Source organism: Lepidochelys olivacea (genome assembly GCF_965140295.1).
Source record: "Lepidochelys olivacea isolate rLepOli2 genome assembly, chromosome: 1".
Taxonomy (NCBI): Eukaryota; Metazoa; Chordata; order Testudines; family Cheloniidae; genus Lepidochelys; species Lepidochelys olivacea.
The window spans coordinates 75,278,817-75,303,428 of NC_140411.1; the positions used below are offsets into that span (position 1 = coordinate 75,278,817).

The following is a 24,612-nucleotide window of genomic DNA, read 5'->3' on the forward strand; positions in this document are numbered from 1 at the left end:
ACTTCCTGAAGGACGACACCTTTTGCCAATCCCTAGAACATAGGGTGATTCATCCAGAAGTTGCAATTCAGCACAGTGGAAATGAGGGAGTATACAGACTATCAGGAGGGGCTAAATTCAAAGAATAAAGGAAGAATTGACATATCTTTTTTTTTTCAGAAAACAAGCAGAGCAAAACTACTACTTCCCCTTTAAGAGAGGGGAGAGGGTAAAATGGCGACAAAACACCTCTGGACAGTGTTAAGCCACTGGCAAAGGACTATCATTGGCTGAAATAGTGGCGGAGAATTTAAACACCGTTAGGAGAGCGAAGACAGAGTGTGCAAAAGACAGGCACCCGTGTGGAAAGCAGAACATTTCTGAGCATGTTTTATCTCCAGAAAAGGAAAACTCTATCAAGAGGGGACAATACAAAACTCCTGCTTGAAAGGCAAAGGATATTTCTGAGCCTACTCCTTTTCTTCTCTCCATAGCAGTGTTCCAAGGGATTCCCACATTGCTACAAACACTTAAGAAAACCTGCTAACTAACCATTTAAACCAGAAGAGCAACAAGGGACAAACTCTATTTCGTCTGTATTGGTTCCACACTTGGCCTCCTCAGTAGTCATATATCATTATTCATCTCAGCTTCGTGTCACAGTCCTTTTCAGATCTCTATTTTCAAAAGCCTGATAGCTCACAAGCAGCGTTTCTAAACATAAGATCTCCTGCCTTTGAAACCACTATCTATAATGCAGCCACATATTCAAGTGAGTGCTGAGTCCACACTGGGGAACTGAGTATCTCTACTTCTCAATGCTATAAACACCCATTTCTAGCCTTGCTGTGAGGTTTTGGAATTTAAAGCTCTTACATTCTTTATTTATAGTAAAGGTTGTTTCAAGATCCACGACTGAACATTGCCCTTGCTGGGCCCTGGGCAGAGGTAAATTTGGGTAGGAGAGAAGGGTATCTGCACATATGGAGGGAGGAGGAGGAATATTTCTCCAATAGTTGATTTCTCTCTTTAAAAAAAATAAAAATAAGTGGCAGCTTTTGATGCTGATCTGGGGTTAAGGATGTTAAAGTCCCAGAGAGATGAATAAGTGAGCAAAGTGACAGTCAGAGAAGTACATGATACTTCTTATGTGGCTCTGCATTTTCTTATATGGGAATCACCTGTATATATACATGGACACATATGTGTATATGCATGTGATAAGCTGTAGAGCTATGTGAGAAATTAATTTATTATTGTTAACCACCTATGGTGTCCTGTGTCCACTTTTCATCACCTCTAGATTTACACTAACATTCCAAAATCCTGAGGAGCAGCCATTTACACACACACACACACACACACACACATCCATTTTATGAATAACAAATTGCAATGCAAATTCTTGACATAAAATTTTGCATTAAAAATTCTCATCTGTGTTACAGGCAATGGTTTAAAAAGTGTTAAATCACTTAGGTGCCTAATTTCCATGAGACTTAGGCACTTCTGAAAATGTTTTATACTATTTCTTTACTTTTTACTCAATTTAGACAGTGACACTCTATTAGGCAGCTTAACTTTTGGTTTACAGCCAATTTCATTTTCTGGTTCTTGTTCGCAATGGGCTAACCACAGAGAAAGGATGACCCAACAGTTGCGGTGCTGGCTTTGGGATTCAGGAGTTTGTGTCTGAGTCCCTGTTCTAGCACACAATTCCTGTATGACCTTTGCTGAGTCACACAGTCTCGCTGTGCTTCAGTTTCTCATCTGTAAAATGGGGCTAACCCCTTCCTCACAGGGATATTGTGAGGATAGATACAATAAATAAATAAAGATTTGAGTCACTCAGATCCTGTGGTTACAAAAATGTTCACATCTTCCAGCCAGCTCTAATAAAAGCCCATTTTAAGTCAATAGGAGTCTCCTATAGACATCAGTGGTTTTTATATCTGGCCTTTGCACAGCAAAGTGATGTTTGGGTTTCCACCATTGGAAACCCACTGCAGGATAATATTTCAATAGATAACAAGGTTGGGGTTTTTTTTCCCCCACTGAGGTGATTTTGTTTGTTTGTTTGTTTGTTTGTTTTAACACTGAACAGTTCTATTTGATTTTGTTTCTGTAAAATCCTTTGTTTACAGCAATTTAGTCTTGGACAAAAATACTTGACAGTGTCCCTTCTCACCAGTGAAAGAACCACAGGGGAAGAGAATCAGAGGGAGGAGAAGAAAGGAAAATGGTGATGGGAGTGAGAGTTGCAAAAATACAGCAGTGATGAGAACTGCCAGGATAAAGAGCCACTGTGAGAGACATGAAAAGGAAGAGGAGCACTGCTACAAGAAGCGGAACTTGGATAGTACAGTGTTTGAGTAGCTGCTAAACAAATATTCACTGTAAAGCAAGTGAAGGAAAGAGGTACAAGTGAGGAAAGGGAAGGAGGGGGCGGGGAAAGTCAGAGGGTTTGAAGTAAAAGGAAGAGCAGAAGAAACGCATACTGTATTTGCTAAGTCTCAGGACTCTGCCACATGGATTCATGGTGAGCGAAACATTACTTTATTCTCAGCCATACAACTTTTCATTCGCTTCAACAAACACCCCACATCATACCATTTCTCATTCTGTTACAAGGTTTTTAGTTAAGTTTCACATTATTTTCCAGCTTCTCTCAGACCCCATACAAAGACACTTTGCCCACACTAGCCTTTTCACACTATGTCAGTTATCATTCATTATGAAGCTGAAAGTCTGACACTGTTTAACTGAGCACAGCTACAGACCCTACACTGTTTCAGAATCTTCTGTAAACTAATCCAGTTTGTTATAAGTATGATAATCATAGAATCACAGAAGATTAGAGTTGGAAGAGACCTCAGGAGGTCATCTAGTCCAACCCCCTGCTCAAAGCAGGACCAGTCCCCAACTAAATCATCCCAGCCAGGGCTTTGTCAAGCCTGATCTTAAAAACCTCTAAGGATGGAGATTCCACCACCTCCCTAGGTAACCCATCCCAGTGCTTCATCTCCCTCCTAGTGAAATAGTGTTTCCTAATATCCAACATAGACCTCCTGCACTGCAACTTGAGACCATTGCTACTTGTTCTGTCATCTGCCACCACTGAGAACAGCTGAGCTCCATCCTCTTTGGAACCCCCTTTCAGGTAGTTGAAGGCTGCTATCAAATCCCCCCTCACTCTTCTCTTCTGCAGACTAAACAAGCCCAGTTCCTTCAGCCTCTCCTCGTAAGTCATGTGCCCCAGCCCCGGATCATTTTCACTGCCCTCCGCTGTACTCTCTCCAATTTCTCCACATCCTTTCTGTAGTGGGGGGCCCAAAACTGGACGCAATACTCCAGATGTGGCCTCACCAGTGTCAAATAGAGGGAAATAATCACTTCCCTTGATCTGCTGGCAATGCTCCTACTAATGCAGTCCAATATGCCATTAGCCTTCTTGGCAATAAGGGCACACTGCTGACTCATATCCAGCTTCTCATTCACTGTAATCCCCAGGTCCTTTTCTTCAGAACTGCTCCTTAGCCAGTCGGTCCCCTCAAAATGCCTCGGGCTCCTCAAAATAAGTATATGTAAATTGTGTAGTGCAGTTGAAAGGCAGCAGTTTGGTATGTACTAGATATTATAAGGTCAAGAGGCAACTATCTCACTGAAAAACATCAACATTCAAAAATATGTCCCCAAATCATATGATAGACAGTTAGGGAGTCTGTGTACTCACCATTAGTGGGTCATTTGACTGTGGGTCTGTGTTTTCTCCATTCATGGATCACATGTTAGACACACGGATTAACAGTGAGCAAGACATTACTTTATTGTCAGCCATAACACTTTTCATTCGCTTCAATAAACACCCCACATCATACCATTTCTCATTCTATTACAAGGTTTTTTAGTTCAGTTGCACATTATTTCCCATCTTCCCTCAGCCTGGTAACCGCATACAAAGTTTGCTAGCTGTCTCACCGCTTTGCCCACATCTCAATGAAAAACACTAGCATTCAAAAACATGTCCCCAAATCATTCGAGCGCTTCTCTTTTTGAGGAGTCTGATACATTTGAACAAGAAAACAGAAAGTGTTCCTTTTACTCTTTCCCACACTGTTCATGCTATCCATTTATCACCAGCCAATCTTGAGAGATGACTGTGGCCTGTTCCTGTCCATCCGTAGTAGCATATGTAGATTCTCCTCCACATGATATAAAAGCAGCTGCAACTGTAAAAGACAAGATTCTGGAAATAGGTGGAGGTAAGCAGCCAGTTAGGAGAAAGCTATGAAGGCACTACCATTATTCTAGCTTTGAACTAACTGACTGCAGTCTGGCTCTGATTGAGCAGAGCACTTAAGCACACGCTTAGCCTTAACCACATGAGCAGTCCCATGGGCTTTAATGGGACCACATACTTAAAGTTAAAACACATGCTGAAGTGCTTTTCCAGATTGGGCCATAGTGTTCTGAACCTTACAGGATCAAGCGTTTTATAGTGAAAGAAAAAAACATTGCACAATCTTTACATTTTTAGTTGACTTTAAACTTAAATAACTACAGCCAAGTTTACAGATATGGTACACCTATCACAGTAACTAAAATAATCATGAAATATGTATAGTCATCACGCTAGAAGAGATACAATTGCCTATATTCATGGGAAAAATTATTGCTGGCAACGTTAGCTCTTTGCTAGACATTTTGATGGTCTCCTTTACATCTCTGGAGCCAAATTCTGCAATCATTTGTCTAAATTCCCTGAAAATCTCAACTTCAGCATTTAGGAGGTTGAGAGGTATGTCTGTCTGCAGAAAGTAAGTGAAGGAAAGCAAAAATTAAGATATGAAGTTCAGATTGATTATGTGTGCTTACTAGACTAATGGAGTGCACATTTTGTCCTACTTCTGAGAAGCATATCAGGAACTTCTTGCTCCTATAGTACATCAGAAGTAAAATAACTGATACTATATGAGTTATTGTAAACTTGATCTTATACTAATTGTCCCAGTGCTAGTGCAAATTTTCAAAAGTATTCTGCAACCAGTATACTGGATTAAAATCTTTTTCCACCCCAATCCTGAAAAATGAATCAGAATTACAAAAAAGTTCTAGAAGTAAATAACGTATCTACTGTACACTTTCAAGTTGTTTGTTAAGATGTACAGGATTCCTTCCAGTTGTTTTCACTCCGAAAACTGAAAACACTGACTAAACAGATATATGTATTTTTTTCAAATGATCTTCAATAACTAGATTGTAGAACTGTGTGAACTCTTTGATGTAAAATAACAAACACTTGAATTCGCCTACGTATGAATTCACAAAGTTCTGTGAACATACAGTGATTCGTACACAATTTTCCTTGGCAGAACATAAGGACAAGATTTTTATGAATGGGTGTCTAAACGCAGGCTCCCAAGTCGGTATTATTGTGCTGAACCCATGTCCTCCTGTTAGTGGAAAGACACATTTTAAAAGCATGCTATTGATAATTCCTGTACCTCCCTCAAGCTCAGCTGTAGTCAGTGATCTGTTCAATCTGCCTGAAACTGGGTGGAACAAGGAGCTCTCTCTGGGAGTTTATGGGCTCCAGTACAGCAACATGCAGAACCCTAAGTAGAGATTTGTGGCTGTACAGGCACAGACTGAGTTATCACTGGTATAAATTGCGTGGAATATTTAATTTAGGGTGGTTACACACAAAATATTCCTGCCCTTCTGAATGTCTTTACCATTTTTGAAAGTTATTCCTCACAGAGCTTTTTCAGGCCTAGCCCAGCCCAGAATCAAACCCGACCAAAGTACAGCTGAACTGAATCCAATTGACGCACGCTGTCCGTTTTCAGACCCAACCTGATCCCAACACTTCCCCCAACCCTGTGTCAGGGCCAGGTCCACTGCCTCGTCCTTGGCATTCAGCATGGTGGGAGCTTCCCGCTCTCTACAACCTGTGCTCGCAATCTATCTCTGGCTGCTCCTTGCCCCTGGGGTTGGCGCAGTGGTGGCTGCATGCCCCTCAGACTGAGAGGTGCTGCGACTTAACAGCAAACTCACTCTGCAGCACACACAGTGCAGAGAGGCAATGGCAGCCATGAGTGGGACAAGCAACTTTCTCTGTGGCAACTCTATAGGCAGGAGGATGTGATCAGAGATGACCTGAACCAACCCAAGCCCGAGAGGGTTGGGTTATTTGCAGACATGACCTGACCGAAACCCAACACATGGAGTTGAGTCCCATCATGTTCAGGGTGGGTTACCAGGCTCTAAGTTCTCTTACATATAATGTGGAAGAATGGTAGAACTAATACAAGCTTTCAAACTTCATACATCTGCCCAGGGTACAGGAAAACTATTTCCTCTTGGATTAAAAAGGTGGCTGCAGCATTCATTGCACCCATCAGATGCAGCATTAGATATATTCCACTCCACCAGTTTTCCAGCACACCCACACCCACACACCCCTGGATTGTCTGATTTGTTAAGGCCATGTTTCTCCAAGTAAGTGAAGGTTCATAGCATTTAAGGCCAGAAGGGACCATTATACTTATCAAGTGTGACCTGCTGCTTAACACAGACCACAAGAAACTCACCCAGTGATTCTTACCTCAAACTCTATAAATTATGGCTGAGCTAGATCATCAAGTGATGGAGAATCCACCATGTCTCCAAGTAAGTTGTTCCAAAGATTAATTACCCTCAGTGTAAAAAAGTATCTTACTTTCACTTTGAATTCATCTAGTTTCATCTGCCAGCTACTGGATCTTGTTATTCCTTTGTCTGCTAGCTCAGAGAGCCCTCTACTCTCTGCAGTCTTCTTCCTATGTACATATTTATAGATCATGGTCAAGTCATCTCTTAACTTTTTCTTGGATTGAACTTGGATTTTCAACAGGTTGATCTTGTTTAGTTTCTCACTGCAAGGCAGATTTTCATTTTTGTGGCTCTTTTCTGAACTCTCTCTATTTTTTTCCAACATCATTTTTAGAGTGTGGATACCGGGACAGAACACAGTAATCAAGTAATGGGCTTGCTGACTCTCAACTGGTAAAGGTTCCTTACGGACCCTACACCAGTGAGGTGAGTCAGACATGCTTCTGTGAAGCTCTACCTTGTGTCATGGTTGGGTGGTTGAGGTTCAGGGAGCCATCAATGGCTCTCTGCAGTGTCCCCTCTCCACTGCACTTGAGCAGAGCTCAAGCAGGGTGGAGAATCTGCCTCTAAGATCCAAGAGCCACACTGTGACAGCCCTTCGTGCAAGTGCCTTATTCGTGTAAATGTCTGTCACAAACGCAACCTCTGCTCTTGAGGAAACACAAGAACTCTTCCCTCAGCACAACCTTGGGAGAGTGCAGGCAAAGGTGGGGACATGGCGCTGCCCATGTCAGCACCCACACAGAGTGGGGATGGACACACTAGGGATTCAGACTCTACCACTCCAAAGAATGCTGCAGCCTGCACTTGCATCCTTTGCTGGTCGGAGCCCTTCAGGGATGAACTGTGCATCTCTATGACCCAGTCTCACCTGAAGTTCCCCATGGGCTATTGCAACTGCTGAGCACCCGCCTCTCAAATCAGTAGGTAAAATCCTCATTGCAGTTTGACCCTATCATTTGAGGAAGCACATCATATGTAAGGAGAGTATAATTTTACTGTACCCTTGTATAGGGGTTGCAAAGATGGGGTGATATAATTTTAGCAGGAGCGCTGAATATTCCAATGGCCATGTTAAGCTTCTGTCCCTACCCATAGAAGCCTGAGCAGAGCCATAATGAGCAGAGAAATCATGTTTTCTTTCCCAACAAACCTGGAGTGTACACTGGACATTGTGGGTGAAATCTGGACCCCATTGAATTCACTAGGAGTTCCCACTGAAATTGATGGCAGAACTCCTAGTGAATTCAATGGGGTCTGGATTTCACACTCTCTCTTTTGTTTGACTGATTTTGATCAGGAACCAAATTGACTGGATTTCGTACAATAATTTCTCTAATTGTCCAAGAAAGGGAGAGCAGCCTGAAGACATAAGGTCACTTCTTTTCTAGTAAATCCATTGCACAGTATCCAGTGTCTCTAACAGGTTGCAGAGACATTTTTTTTTTTAGAGATTATCTGGCTTGTGACAGTGAGGGGTGAGAAAGGTGAGGTCCTGCAGGATGTAACCCAATTTCTTTCCTCTTTATCTTCCAGGGCTTTTTAAGGGATGTCTGTCTCTTCCGACAGCCCATCTCTTTGAGAAAAACTAGATGCCATGAAAAAAGCAAGATAGCACTCACTCAGGATCCCCACAACTCCACTCCTGAATATTCTGCCCTCTTTCAGGATATTCCTAGATAATTTTCTTGCTCACAAGTGATAAAGCAAGGCATTTTTTCTTCTCATCCACAACTGAGGAAAATGTTTCTTTCCTCTGGGCTTCAGAAAACATCTGAAAAATGGGTGCAAGGCACCTGAGACCTAGGGTGCAGTTAAAAAAAAAATCTAAAACCCACAAGCAAAGAGTGCTATTTTTATTTTAAAATGAGTTTTGTTTGTTGCATTCAATTGTTAAAATGCCACATATTGACTGCAATGCCCATGGAATGCTTTGGGCATTTATCCCACTACAGGCCAAAGTTCTGTATCAGCGACTGCAGGGGCATAAGCAAAGAGCTTGGCTCTTAAATGGGGACTGGCTCTGATCACAGCTACATCAGAGGCTTAGCCTCACAACAGAATCTGTTTGTGGGTTTCTCCTCAGAACATTCATGAAGCACTGCAGGATGACATGCAGTCCCTACCGCTGTACAATGGAAGCCTCGCTTTCCCTCTGTTATTCTGGTGAACAGGGCAGCTTGTGGTATTCTCATAAATAATTTTTGTTATCATTTAGGAAAAAAAATGTGTATGGGAATTCTTACTATTCTCTTCCTCTGGAACTTCATGGAAGCTTTCACTCCCCATCTGGAGGGTCAGCTGGGACACTTACAGGGCCTCTTAAGTTTGAATAGATCTCACATATAAGTTTCTTTGCTGATGGTAGAAGTGTCAGAGGTAAAAAAAACCACACACACACACACACACACCTCACAGCAAATGAAATATATCAGCAAGTGGTATAATCAATAACAATATAATATTCTTACCTAAATAATGGTACAGCAGCAGACATGTGTAAGGCAGAGATGAATTATTCAGTAGGCCTGCTTTGCTGGTACATTGCTCCTTCCATGCTTTAAGCTCTTTTATGACTGACACAGCACTCTCTAACTTTACCTCCCTCTAAATATCTAAATCCTTTTTTTCCCCTCTTCTTTGAAAGCTAAATTAGCTGAGGAGCATCAGGCTCCATACAGCTCATGTGATGGCAAAGTTCTTTCAAGCATCTGGAAGCTTTTTGAGTGTTTCATTTCTTAACAGCCATAGTTTCACATGCATGTTTGTTATGTTTGTCAGCAGGCACATGCATGCTAATTATGTCAACAGGTGCCTGGAGAGACTATATGGGATTTTAATGTACTACAGATTATGGGGAAGTGTAGGAAACAGTTTCTCTTGTTAAAATTAAGTGCCAGATTCTTATGCTCTTACTAAACTGAGTAGTATGCGACTATTCTAATTAAAAAAAAAAAAGCTTGTAATTTACATTTACTTTTCCTAGCTCTAGCAATTACAGTTATAAAAGACTTATTTAAGCGTCTAGTCCATCAGTCTGCTGGTGTTGGATCGTTCCAGTCAGTATATTTTCTTGCACTACATCTAGTTCAGTTTCAAATGTCCAAGAAATGCAGCTTCCGCATTTTCCCCAGGGAAGCTATTTCACCGTCTAACAGAGTTCATCATTAGGCATTTTCTCTGATGTTCCAGCTAAGTTTCTTTCCTTCATTCATTCTCTAGTCCCATTAAGTTTAGTTAACTCCCGCCAAAGAGGTGTGTGTGTAGCTATTATCTATAGCTAAATAGCAGCTTTGATTATTCAGGCTGATTTTGTGTCAAAGAATGCACACAAACACATAAAAATTGTCATCTTGGTTTGGAAAAGTCATTGGATTCACACTGTGTGGTTCTCAGCCAGGGTTACATGTACTCCTGTGGGTATGCAGAGATCATCTGGGGGTATACCAACTCATCTAGATATTTGCCTAATTTTACAATATGCTACATAAAAAGCACCAGCAAAATCAGTACAAACTAAAATTTCAGACAATTATTTGTGTATACTGCTCTAGATACTATACACTGAAATGTAAGTACAATATTATATTCCATTTGATTTATTTTATATTTATATGGTAACCATGATAAAAGAAGCAATGTTTCAGTAATGGTGTGCTATGAAGGATAGCTCAGTGGTTTGAGCATTAGCCTGCTAAACTCAGGCTTGTAAGTTCAATCCTTGAGGGGACCATTTAGGGATCTGGGGCAAATATTGGGGATTGTTCCTGCTTTGAGCAGCGGGTTGGACTAGATGATCTCCTGAGGTCCCTTCCAACCCTGATATTCTATGACACTTTTTACTTTTTTGTCTGATTTTATAAGCAAGTAGTTTTTAAGTGAGGTGAAACTTGGGGTACGCACGACAAATCAGACTCCTGAAAGGGGTACAGTAGTCTGGAGAGGTTGAGAGTCAATGTGCTATAATAATATGGCAACAGTGTTGCAAATGTCTGTGAAATTCTTAAACCTCAAAATATAATTGCTTTATTAGAGAAGTATGCCTGCTTGTTTGTCTGTTTAGTGATGTCTACCAACTACTGTTTAAAAAAAGTTTACTTTAAAGCAACAGCACTCACACAACATGGCCAAACAGCATAAGCGCTATGCGTTTTCAATTGTTAGATTCCCAATCCACATTGCAGCCATCAAATATAATTTCTACTGAGCACTAGAAGGGACTGTACATGGAATAAGGTCAGAAGGTCTTGACCTAGATTCTACTCTGCCCGAGTCTGCATCAGAAAATAAAAAATAGCCTCACTTCAGTACTCTTGGCTAAGAGACTACAGGCCTGAGTGGGTGAAGAAGATAAAGGCTCTGTAGTGCCTTTAACACCATTCGCTGCATCACAGAAAAATGAAAACTGATTGTGCATTCCTTGGTCTTCACTGTTTTGGTGCTAATGTATTTAGGGGAAAAAAAATCCTTTCTGTGAAACAAATTGCTCCTGCAAGCAGAGAAAATAGTTGTTTGGCTCATGACCAGCGAAACAGAAAATCTTTGTTAAATGCACCATTAAATTTTAATATCAACGTCTGAAAAAGTTAACAGGAAAAATCTATGTAAAATTGTTTATATACAAAATGTACTTTCCCGATCACCCATCCTTCTCTACTTTCTCCTGAATTTGGCTAATCTTTCTCAGCAGTTAGACCAACAAATATGCTTGCACAATTGCCATAATTAGGTAGACATCTTGTAGAACAAGTAGCTCTTTTAAACTGGGCCCATTATTCAGAAGAATGGAAATCAAACAAAAGCTTTGGCAGATTTAGTTACTGTAGTGACTTCATGAGCATGAATGACAATTGGAATACATCAAGTATAAATAACTACATAAAGATTATTACCAGTCCTGACTACATCAAAATGAGGATGTAAAAAACACAATTTTTTCTACTGAGATTACTTCTACTCTTTCTTACATTTTAAGTTTTATTCAGAGTAGAGGAATAAAGCTCCTTCCGTTACATAGAAGGATTATATTTATTAAGGGAAGTATCTCAAAGACCATATATGAAAAATATATTGTATTGTGGTTGTTCAGTAAAAAGATAAACCAGGTGCTTGTATAATCTCAGGTGACAATTGAAATCTATTAAAATTATCATCTGTGTTTACCCAAACACCGATAATCTTAAATCATCACAAAAGCAATTTCTTTATTCCTTCAAGTTCCAGTGAAGTTTTTCATTAGCAAGCTCTCATAAAACAAATATGTAATTCCCCAACTGAAAATGATACAGCTATGAAATGATTTAATCTTATACTAAAGGGCTTTTGACAATGTCTGCAATATCTCATTGTAAGTAGCCTTCATGTATACTAAGAGCATCTTAAAAGAAGAGATTGTTGCTTTTAATTTCTTACATTATTGGAAGTCATCACAAGCACTGAAATTAAAGCTTGCCTGTCTTGGGTGTGCCAAGAACAGTTCTTCAAGTAACACATTACATGAAAGTTCCTAAATACGCATTTAATTAAGCAACGACTATGGTCCAGATAATTTCTTAAGAATTAATGAATGGCTGGGATAGCTGATGGAATAGCACAAAACTTCAAGCGACATCAAGAGCCAAATCCAACTTCTTATTCTCATTCCTTAAACAGACAAAAGGCCATTGATTTCAGTGAGAGTTTTGCCAAATTTGAGAATGTGTAAGAATTGCAGGAAATATCCCTAATTCTTTTAATGCTCTGACCTAAACTTGTCAATGCTTATTATAAAAGAAGGAATCAGCAATAGATTTGTTCTTGTTACTTGTTAGAAAATAAACTTACTATTGAAAAATACGACTTGAACATGCCCACAACCTATGTAGAAATAAAACAGATAGATAGATCAATAGCAATCGTCCTGTCCACAACATCCATGACCAAGGATTTCAAAAATTAGGATCTTAAAATTAGACTTCTAAATCCATAGTTAGGCACTTAAGTGCCCATATTTTCAAAAGTGCTGAGTATCCAACAGTACATTACAGTTTCTATCTACTTCCACAGATCTTCTGATTTCTAAAGAGCACAGAAGACCACTCCCTAGAAATGCTAGCATTTTTTCCTAAGGATCTCATGTATGCATTTTAAATTGGAAAAAGAGTCTCTCCTTTGGTAAATTTGTCTCACTTTCTTTGCCACAAATTACCACTGTAGAGGTCTAGACACTGCTTTTGATAGGTGCATAAATTTACTAATTTACACTTTGAAAAAACAAAGGTGCCCAACATTGTCAGACATAATTAAAAGAAAGCATCCTAACTTTGTTCCTTGTACTTGTGTCCCAGCAGACTGCTCTTCTGGTTCTCTATTGGAACAATACATTTTGAACAAGGAGTTTAATAGTATCCTTTTTAGACCAAACTGAAGGAGTTAAGTAATTGTTTTTGGTGCTCACAAGATCTCTGGGTAGATGGCTTTACAAGGAAACCACTTTAACGTTAGAACAAAATTATGAATATGCATCAGTCCTCTGTATTTCAGTTAATATCTCTAGTACATAAAAATCAACTTTGGTGTAACATTAATAGAGAATAACTAACAAACTATTGCTTGAAGTAGAGAACTATCTTTTAAAGTGACAGTCTCACCCCTCTTTGCCCTTAGATGAAGGACAAGAGCCTAAAACAGTCATCTATCCTTTTCCACTCTCCTCTCTATAGTCTGTTCACAAGGAGTGCCATTAGGCTCAGTGCTTGCTGACGCCAACATTTTTGTACGATACTCCTGATGACAGCTATTAATGCACCATCAGTAGACTTACAATAGTAAACATACATTAAGGAGCTACTACTTTCTAAGCTGTCTGGAATTTCTCTAAAATAATCAAGAGAACTGGCATTCATCCTAGTTTATCTTCATGTACAAACCAATGCAATGTGTCTTCATCTAAAGGAGCAAAGAATAAAACTTTTGCCATGGTACTAATTTTTTTTAAAAAAGCAGGCAAGCAGGGGATTTTCAATGGTTTAATATTATATATTCAGGGAGAAGATCACTGCTTCAAACATAAATAAATGCCTGGATATACAGCAATAGATAACCAAAGTTCATATGGGAAAAAATCATAAATATAACTTTAACTGAGCAGAATGCAAACTGATAAGCCAAACAATGTTATGGACTACCATTGGGGGATCTCACTTATCATCCTCCAGTATGTGACAATCCATTTCCACATCTGTGACAAGTCATGACAAAACCTTTGTTCTCATAGATTTCTCTTAACGTAAAATATCTGATTTAGTAATCATTTCAATACATAATCCCCCTACTAAGCTTCTGGATGATTTCACTATCTGACATTGCTGTAGTGCAGCAACATAGATTTGGAAGGCTGATACAGAATAATCATCATAACCACAGCAGTAAGAAATAAAGAACTGACAGAAACACAGAGAAATAGATCAATTTGCAATGTAAATATTAGAAAAGATGCAACAGCAACTGCAGCACTAAAGAGTGTATGGAGAGAAGCACAACAGGCATCCCAAATCATACTATTTAGACATTGTGATGGCAATACACACAGGAAGAGGAATATATTCAAAATGCAGACCAAAATCAAAGACACAATGAGGTAACTATTGTCAAAGACTATTTTATAAAAGTACAAAATACAAGGAAGGCAATGCTGTGACATCCTAAAAAAGTTAGTCTTTAGTTTCATTGAGTATTATTTTGCCATGGCAGTTTATTTGTCCATAATCATGTTTGGAAGAGGAGCTTAATTAGGAAAACTTAAAAAACTGATATTTTCATGTGCATCCACATCTTCACTATAAAAAAAAAGCTCTGTCTGCACTTGATTTTCATTTGGAAATTAAAGATCTTATGCACTTGATTGTTGCTGGGAAATTAATCCTTTTTTCACGGCTTGTTTTGGCCCCTCAGACTGAAAGTTAACACAGCTTCTGAAAGGTTAAAAAGTCTCTCTTATCAACCAAACAATGGTTTATTCTAGAGCGTACGGTCCAGCCACTGAAATGTACATGTCAAGGCCAAGGTAAAATGCCATCATACCAATGCCAAGCTAATGTGGAAGAGTGTTCAGACACTTCCTGAGCCGAAGTGTCTAACCATTCTCTCCTTCATAGCCTATTTGCAAACCAGCAGAATTTCCATCTGTCCAATAAAGGCTAACAGAGTGGGAAACAAAATGTGAACAGCTCTGTTTTTGTGTAGAAAAGCACTACAACTTGAGTCAATCAGTATTCAAGTCTTTGGCATGTCACTATCATAACAGCTACTCTGTACTCTGTAAACCCAGATAACACCACAACTTTTGTTGATAAGGAAGTTATTTTTCTTTCTTAATAAATGAAGACCTATGGATGATTCTCCAGAGTGGTGGATCTGATTGCTATTCATATAGATGCAGTAGCAATATTCCAAAAAAGGTCACATATGCTGTCCCAGAGGCAAGTTATTGTTCTTGAAGAATCAGTTCCTTTAGGGAACTGTGACTGGAATCCCATTGGTACTTGTTTGTTCTTTGGGGAGCTCTAGAATGGTAAAATTCCCAATACACCAGCCATGAGGTCAGTGCTCAAGGTCATTATTCCCAGGTTAGTATTTGCAGCACTGCAGTAATTTTAGGTCTGTTTTGGGTCTGTTTTGGGTAATTTGGGGTCTATTCCATCTTGGGAAAGCAGTCCAAAGAGTGATAAATTAACTTATTCGGTATTGAACTCGGTCCAGGATGGCGCAGGCTTTATAAGAAACACAATCACTTCCTTTAAGACTGTCTACAGTACTTACTTTAGATGCTGTCAGTAACTGATGCTTAGATATTACATTGCCCTAGAACTACCAGCAGACAGAGAGACAGACCTGCCAGCTCTACTAACACTGAGGAAAGAGTTCTAACTCCCCACCTAGTCTGATGAAGGATTACGGCTGGTCTCTTGGCCGTTGATAGTAACTGGAATAGTTGTTTATTCTAAGTATTGTACAAGACAAAGCAAAGAAAATGTTAGTGTAGATAACAGTTTTTAAGTCACTTGGCAATAGACAGTCTCAGAGCTTCAGGAAGGCTGTTCTGAAGATCTCAACTGGGTAAAATGCTTCCTAGGACCACAAACCCACAATTATAAATCTTATCTTTTTAAACAACTTTTTGACAAAGAAATGGATGGAAATTCCCTTTTTGAAGGGAGCATGGAAGCTGTTGCAATAGAAGTTCAGGTGGCAGCCTAGACCTAATGGAAGATGAACACATTCTATTACTAAGCGTCTCAGAAATTTACTACAGGGAGGAGGTCAGAGGAAGAAAGGCCAAGGTCTTTGACATTCTTGTCCATTAAAATCTGACCAGCATCTGTTTACAAGAGTAGAGTAGTCAAAGAAGACAGGCCAGCAATGTGGGTATCAGGACACTTGGACTTGTCATCCTTATATCATGATCACTGGAGTCAAAGGGACATCAGCGGAGCAGGCAACAAGGAGAGTTATCCTGGAAGCAACTCAGCCACGTGGATGGAGCAGTGCTCAGGATTGAATAAAATTCCACTTTTTCAACTTAAGCAGCACTCAGCTTCATTCTTTGTGAAGGAAACATGGCGACAGCATCAGAGCTGTGAGTTCTCTGAAGTGCAGCAACTGGCAGCCTGAGCCATGGAACTGAAGACCCTGGGAGCCCTGGATTTTGCAGATACAAAGGAGCTGGTAGAAGGAGGAGTTCCAGCTGTACACAGACCTGGCCTTGCAGGAGGATGACAATAGGAAAGTAAAACTAGCGTTGTACTTTATTGGGGAACAAGGCAGACAGGTCTGCACCACTCTGAAGCTCAGCACTGCCTCTAGCCTCACAACAATCCTAGGAGTCCTCGGGAACTGTTGCTCCGCAAAGCAGAACAAAACTGTTGAGTGACACAGGCCAATCTGAAAGAGAGGGAGATAAACCCCTACGTTACTGCCTTATGCACACTGGCTGCTACATGCAATTTTGAGTATTTGACACACTCTTGTAACTTGGGACAGGATAGTCTGTAGCACTTGGGATCACCACCTGTGGAAGTGGCTGTACCAACAAGGCATAGTGGTTTCCATCATATGCAGGGTTTACAGTTTCGTTCAATGACTCTCAGCACCCCGCACTATACAAATTGTTCAAACACCCCTGCAGCAAGGCAATCTGACATTAGACAAGGGGTGTGCAGCAGAAGCCCCAAGAGAAAGGATGAAAGTCCTAGGAGGAACACCACCCCCAGAAGTATATGCAGTAAGACAACAGTGAAGAAGAGCAGGTACCCAGGGTACCCATAGTGAAATGCATTACTGTGGGAGACAGCCTGAGGGGGTAAAGGAAAAAGTGCCCTGCATTAGTACAGCATTGCCAGGAATGTGGCAAATTGAACCATTTTAGCAGTGTGTGCAAGAGCAGAGGAAGGTTTCAGAAAGATTCATTCAGACCTGTACAAGAGAGGGGATGGCACATTGGACAGCAGTGATCATATTCTCTCCTTGAGTCAAAGAGCTTATCAGGTTCAGGCTTTCAAGACAGGAAAGCAACAAGGGATAATGCCAATTTCCGTGAAGTTAACAATTTTAACATGGAAACACCCTGTGTGATTTCTTCTGAATAGTGGGGCCTCCTGCAGTGTGATTCCTCTGGGTGAACTGGATTCCAACACACCCATTACAAAGAGCAGGCACAATCTAATAATGTAAGAAAAGGGCATAATGCAGCACACAGGAAAATGTGACCTCATAGTAACGAACCCAAAAAAGAACGGATGTTACCAGCTGACATTTGTGTTGGTGGATGGTAAGCACCACAGATCCCTCTATACATACAAACCATGAATCTAATCAACGTGCAGCATCAGCATTTTATAACTGCAGTGAAAGAAGCAAAAGGAGGAGTTCTGTGGACAATGGAAACAATTTTAAAGGCACATGAGGATGTTTTCAAAAACAACAGATGCCTCAGAGGAAAGCTGTGACTGGAAAAAGACCCCACAATGGAACCTGTGTGCTTACCATGAAGTAAAATTCCAGTCGTACCATGTAATCCAATACAGAAGGAGCTTTATAAGTGTGCATCTGTAAAAGCCAGTAGAGCCTGGGTAAGCAGCATGGTGGTAGTAAAGAAGCCATCTGGCAAATTATGCTTCTGCATAGACCCCAAACCACTGAACTGGGCATTGAAAAGATGCCACAATTCACTGCCCACAGTTGAGGACAACTTGGCAGAACTTTCCAAAGCAGAATCTTTATGGTCTGATGTTAAGAACGGTTTTGGCACATAAGCCTGGAGAAAGAGTCCAACATGCTGATAACTTTGACCACACCATTTCGTTACTACAAATGCCTGCACATGCCAATGGACGTAAGCCTGGTATAAGAGGTGTTCCAGAGAAGACTCACCCAACGCTTGCTTGAAAGACTACCTTGGGTGAAAATAATTGCAGAGGATATCCTCACTGCAGGTGAAGGGAATAATCATACAGAAGCTCTAACAGAATCATGGCCAAAATCTACAAGCTTTTCTACAGCAATGTAGGTGCAAGGACATAAAATGGAACACAGAAAAAGTGTGACTCAACCAGCATGAGGTGACATATACTGGACATCTGCTCATAGCAGAGGGAGTGAAAGCTGTTCCCAACGAGATTGAAGTGGACAGAGACAAGCCAGCTCCAGTGAATGTGAAAGGAGTACAGCACTTCATAGAAATCATAATTTTTCTGTCCAATTTCTGTCCACACTGGGCTGCAGCAGCAGAACCCATGTGTCAGCTCACAGGGCAGGATGTTGAGTAGGACTGGGCAGGTCCCCAACACCAAGCATTTTACATGCAGAAACAAATGATTCATCAATGCCCCGTCCTGAAGTGCTACCAGCCACAGGATCCAGTGGCAGTCCAGCGTGATGCCTCAAGAAAGGATTGGGTAGAGCTGTTTTGCAGGAGCAGCTGGTTGTTAATGCCAGCAGAGCTCTAGCTGAGACTGAACAGGGGTAAGCCAAAATAGAAAAGGGCTTTTGGTTGTAGTATTTGAAGTGGAGTGATTCCATCAATACACCCACAGCCACCCGTAATAGCACAATCAGAGCACAGACCCTAGAGACAATCTGGGCAAAGCCTCTTCTTAGTGCTCCACAGAGATTACAGCCCATGTTGATGAATCTCCAGCACTACTGGGTAGAAATCAGATATTGTCCAGGATAATTACGAGAGTTAGCTGACACTCTGAGTAGGGCACATATACCCAGCACCAGTGAGCTGGAGAAAAGGCTTACATTTTCCACTGTGAATTTCAAGTCCAGGACAAGAGAGAAACTCTTCCAGGGTGATGGATTTAATTAAATGACCTGCCAGTTATTTGGTGGTATTATTATTTTACTTTAAAAAACAGAATAAAACAAAAAGTCAGTTCCGGCAGAGCTAAAAGAAATCTTTGTGGAAAAAACAAGAACACAGCAAACATATTGCATTTAATTTGCACAACAAGACTTGTGCTACTAAACTGAACTAGCAAAGTGTTCGACTTTAAAGGGAAAATCTTCATACAGATTCATTAAATTACTGCAATTACAGTATGTTAACAGCTTCCTTGAAATACATCCTGGGTGAAAATAAAGAAAAGAGAAGGCAGTGAATTAGCAACATACCTACTTACTCCAAAACTGCATAGTGTGCCTGGTTTTCATTAACACTGATTATATTTGTAATAAAGCAAAGAGCTCACTCAGATCATCTCCGTTTAAAATGCACATACATCCATAACTATGTGAAACTATGAAAGATGTATTTTAGATTACAGTTTTTTGCACTGTTGATGCTTTTTCATTCTATCATGGCTAATGTCTATCACAATTAAGCCAGGACTTCTATCCATAACCTTTGATTTTTAACATGATTGTATATATGAAATGTATTTGCGAATATTTGCTCTCTAATATTTGCTATCCCAATAAAAAATACTGTGTTTGTGTATTAGTATGGCCAGCACTTAGAATAGCTGGAAAAGTGACAGGAACTTCCAATGTCAGGTGATGGGACTGGAGCCAGGTCGAGTGAGGTGGAGTAGTGTGGCTATACTACTTAACACCCAGTGCAGATTTGTAACACACCCCTCTATATCAAGCTTCTATGTAAAAATGACAGCCTAGAGCTAGTAGTTTTTAGGTAAAAAAAAAAAAGCACTAATCCTAATACGTACCGGTAGTAAGGAGGAAAGCAGAAATACCCTATGGCTTAGACATTCCATGTACTACATAGTACCTAAGTGTCCTTTAGTGTAAAGTTCAGATTTCAGGTGAACCGTAAATGTCAGATTACTGTGTGAATTTGTGATATTCAGTTCTTTGCTCCAGGAATCTTACTTTCCCCCCTGGGGCTTGGTAAAAATGTTTGCCCTGCCTCAACCTCTCAGTGTGTTAAGAGGAGCTCCACTGAGGTAGTATCAGTATCACAGTCAAATGTCACCCCCCAAAAAAAAAAAAGTTTTGCTGAGCTGCAGCCCTAACATGGAAAAAAGCTGCCCTCCTGAGGAATGGCACATGCCCAGCTTCTGATACAACCTTGCTTTCTGGCCCAGCTATTTAGGATTCAGCATCATTACTTCAGGACAGCAGCTGACCTTCCTGAGAAAATGTGGGTTCTTTTTTTCAAATGTTATCATCTGCCATTGATCAATGTACTTTCATCACCATCTAACTTCAAGATAGCGTGCCATCCCACGAAGATGATCCTTTGTGGAGACAGTGCTCTTTAGAATCTGCATGTTCTCTGGTGTTCTCTCTTCAAACCATCGGAGGTTCACAAATTCATATATAGCATTGGACATACACAAGTTAAAGAATGACTATTATCTGACCTGCTCTCTGCAACATCTGGGCTGTCCCACTGGTGCTGAAGGCTGGAACTGGATCTCTAACCATTATTTGAACTTATAGGCAATAGGGCAAAGCTGCTTTGGACGGAGCCTCAGCATTTCCTAGGGAAGGCAGTTTCTCAGACACCACCTTTAAAATACACACCATTGTATTTTGACCGCTCTGATTAGGGGTTAACGGACTATTATTTGACTATAGATGACAATACAAATACTTTAGCGGGGCTGCTTTTTCATCTCCCTCAGAAATGTTACATGATTGAGTCCACTTCTGCTAATATTGCTATTGTAAGCTTTTGCTATCTCAGCAATGAACTATTACAGTTCACTGTTGGTTTCCTTGATGCTTCACTGTGCACAATGGTATTGCTATTATTACAGACAGTAGATGCCCGAGGAGACACTTGCACTAAATCAACCCATCACATTACTCCAGAATTTAAGTACCTTTCACTGGCTTTTACTTATAGATTTTAAGATTTCCCTTGTTATCCTTAGGGCTCTGGTCTTTGTTCATATTTACATTATTGCTCTATATTTCCTAGTCTGTTTTTAAGAGCAAGTTTTGCTAGATGTCCCCTAGTTCTGTCCTACTAATTCACAGTAGCTAGTGTTTTGTTGTTGATTTTAATCTACAACATCCTCCTTCCACCTTTGTAAAGAACAGATTGGAAAGACTAAGTCAATTAGTATTTTCAAGGCAAAGATGCATTAATATTTTCAGCTTGTCTTGTTCTGTTTGCATGCCCAGTATATTTATCATGGTGAGGAGAACTTTGTGATGTTGGTTCTTGGCTATCATAAGAACAAACTGGCATGTATTCACTAAGTTGTATTGTTCTTTTACAGCACCTTAAATAACAGTAAGCAAAATAATTTATAAAGTGAGAGTTCTTCAATATAAACATGTGCAAAGAGGGTAAATTATATTAATTGCAAACATTTTATTTGTAGCATATGACCAAATCAGTTTGATATTAAGTTACAGTAGGTAGAGGGGGAAACAAATACTTTTGTTTAATTCTAGATATTTCTTCTCACTGAAAAAGTTGAATTAGCCCTGCTAAACATAATTTTCCATGTTATAATAATATAATTTAATTTTAGATCTACATAGGTCTAATATGTAATTGGAATGTTGCCTGAGTAAAGAAACATACATATAGGCCTATTTGAGACAAAGAGGTTTCAAGAATGTTAGATACTTAAATTGGATCATAAGAAGCTGAGTGCCATCAAACTGTTCTACAACTGGAACAATGCTCAGGTTTTCATTGACTCTTTGGAGTGTATAACATCCAACATTCAGGGTAGAAAGCAAGCAAGAGAGCAAGAGAATAAATCTAGTTTTGCTGGAACTATTAGAATGTCAAGCAAAGAAAAGATGGCTGTTAAATTAAGCAAAGCTATTTTGACTTCAACTCATAACTAGTTCTAAATGTATGGCACAAAAGGTAGAAGGGTTATTTTTCAAACTTAGACTTAGATTTAAAACAGCTTAAATTTAGCATCTCTCTTCCTCCCCTCCCCAAAAAAAATTATAAACGTATGTTATAAGGTTAGAGTAATTTACTTTCTTAAGTGCACAATATCTCTGAAAAAGCTGTTGCCCTAGAAGCACTTGCACCACTTTTAAAAACACCAGGAAGATATTTTGGTGTGTAACTAATCTACTCATATTTGGCTCCCTTTTTGTACCATAGCGACTATTCTATGAAGCACTATCTCATTTTCATGTTACTTTATAACTGGTGCATCACCAAAAAGAAGCTCTGGGGAACGGACTCACAGGCAGACTCACCAGTAAGCTCAAGGGTGAGACAGACTTGGCGTCGCATTGTCACTAACTCATACGTCCCCAGTAAGACAAAGTTGCATCCAAGGTAACTTTAATAAAGGAAGCACTGGTGAAAGAGTCTTTGCTCTCCTAGGAGCTGAGAATGCTTGCTGATGGTCCTCAGTTATAACATTACTTTGAATAAGTTGTAAGTTGTTACTGGGATTAATGACGTATTAGACTCTTGCTCACCAGGACAAACTCATGAAATGCAACGTCACGTTTTCATTATGGTCCTAGGAGACAGCAGACAAACATATAAACCTATGGCATATGCACAAAGGCCTCACGTACCTCACATGTACTACACCATTACTAACAATAGTAGACATTCCATGTACTACATCTTTATCTGCTTGAACATGACATGGCTTATTTAAGTTCAGGGATAATAGGCTGCAAAGGAAAGGATGTTAAACTAATCTGTGCAAGTTATTTCTGGGTCTAAGCAGATACACAAGTAAAGAAATAATAAACAAATGTTAAATAGTATCAAAATATGAATGGGGAAGAAATGTTAGGGTCAAACTCAGCCCGCAGGTAAATATGTTCTGTGGTCACTGACACCAATGAAAACCTGTGAATGCACCCAAAGACTAAGCTTACTTTTAAAGTGACTACATCATGTGTATGTTTCTCTGCTAAATGTCTTAGGCCAGGTCCTCTCTGGTTAAAATTGGCATAGCTCCATGGACTCACTCCAATTTATGGCAAAAGAGGATATGAACCTTATTTTCTCGTAAAAGAGGATATGAACCTTATTTTCTCGTTTCCACAAAAATGCTTAGGACAATTATGCAACGTCTGATACATATGCAATAAGGATTTGCAAAAGCACTTAAAGCTATTTCCCCCCCGCAGAATTATTGAGTTAGCTAAAATTTATTGCGCTTAGGAAGACTGGAAAGAGATTCTAGAAGGAAAAGGCCTAATTATGAGCTAACATTATACTGGGTAGCTGATTCCAATTAACAACAGTTTTAAAATGTTGCTCAAATTCATTTCAATAAAAATGGATCTAGGCATATGGTGCTTATGCACCACTGTGATAGGCATGATCGAAAAGCTGAAAATAGATTCGCTAGATTAGACTGGACAGATAAGATAGGTAGGTAGACAGTATAGGCAGATAAAATATGTAGATAAGAGCGACAGATCAAATAGATAGACCAACAGTCAAGTAAGATCTATAGACAGGCAGATAATATAGACAGACATAAATGTGATTCAGTTTCAGTGAGGTTTCATGTTGGATTGTAAAAACAAAGTTTTATGTGGTATGGTTTTCAAATATTTTGCAAATAGTATAGCAAAAAAATTGCATGTAGCATAGTCACTCTAGGTTATAAATATGATAATATATTTTTTTACTTATTAATTTTTTGTACCCAGAAAATCAACACATCTGGTGAAATATGACATCTCTATAAAAGTTGTTTCAGAATCTAAGCATTCTAAGCATCCGGCTGGGGGTGCGGGCTCTGGTGCGGGGCCGGGATGAGGGGTTTGGGATGCAAAGGGGGCTTTGGGATGGGGCCGAGGGGTTGGGAGTATAGGAAGGAGTGCAGCATGCGGGCTGTGGGAGGGAGTTTGGGTACAGGCAGGGGCTCAGGGCTGGGGCAGGGAGTTGGGGTGCGAGCTCTGGGCAGCGCTTACCTCAGGCAGCCCACAGAAACGGCTGGTATGCCCCCGCAGACCCTAGGCACAGAAGCAGCCAAGGGGCTCCACGCGCTGCCCTCGTCTGCAGGCGCCACCCTGCAGCTCCCATTGGCCAAGGTTCCTTGGGGGCCACAGAGATATACTGGCCGCTTTTGGGAGCAGTGCAGAGCCAGGGCAGACAGGGAGCCTGACTTAGCCCTGCTGCGCCACCAACCAGACTTTTCACGTTAGCAGTGCTGACTGGAGCCACCAGGGTCCCTTTTCGACTATGCAGTCCGTTTAAAAACCGGACCCCTGGCAACCCTAGATGGGGCTAAAGGCCACAATCTAGCCGAAAATGTATTGTTTAATTTAGGGTTCTGCAGTCTGGTAGAATAACAACCCAGGCCCCATAGTGAAAGCAAACAGCTAACAGTCTTTTTCACACAGTGGAAAGGGGTCAGCATGAAGGAAGATGAAAAATAAAGCCATTTTCCAAGTTGTCTGAACACTGATAGAGAATCAATTCTTAGGTGACACTAATGAATAGGGAAGTGTTTACACCGGCTGGAGATGAGCCACAACTGTCCACAAGGAACAAAAATTTATCAACTGCCCATTGGG

At 40.2% G+C, this 24,612-nt stretch overlaps 1 protein-coding gene across 7 annotated transcripts in view; it reads right to left on the reverse strand.

Annotated features, from left to right (window-relative positions):
* The window catches only part of PCDH9 (protocadherin 9), a 915,728-nt gene that overhangs the window by 829,254 nt on the left and 61,862 nt on the right, over positions 1–24,612 (reverse strand). The window contains exon 3 of one of the 7 annotated variants that reach the window (XM_084645269.1): positions 3,853–4,208. The exons of the other annotated variants lie outside the window; for them this stretch is intronic. Within the exon in view, the coding sequence (XP_084501395.1) occupies positions 4,113–4,208 (96 nt within the window). The 3' untranslated portion in view covers positions 3,853–4,112. Of the gene's footprint in view, positions 1–3,852; positions 4,209–24,612 lie in introns of those variants that run through there. 7 annotated transcript variants of the gene reach the window in all.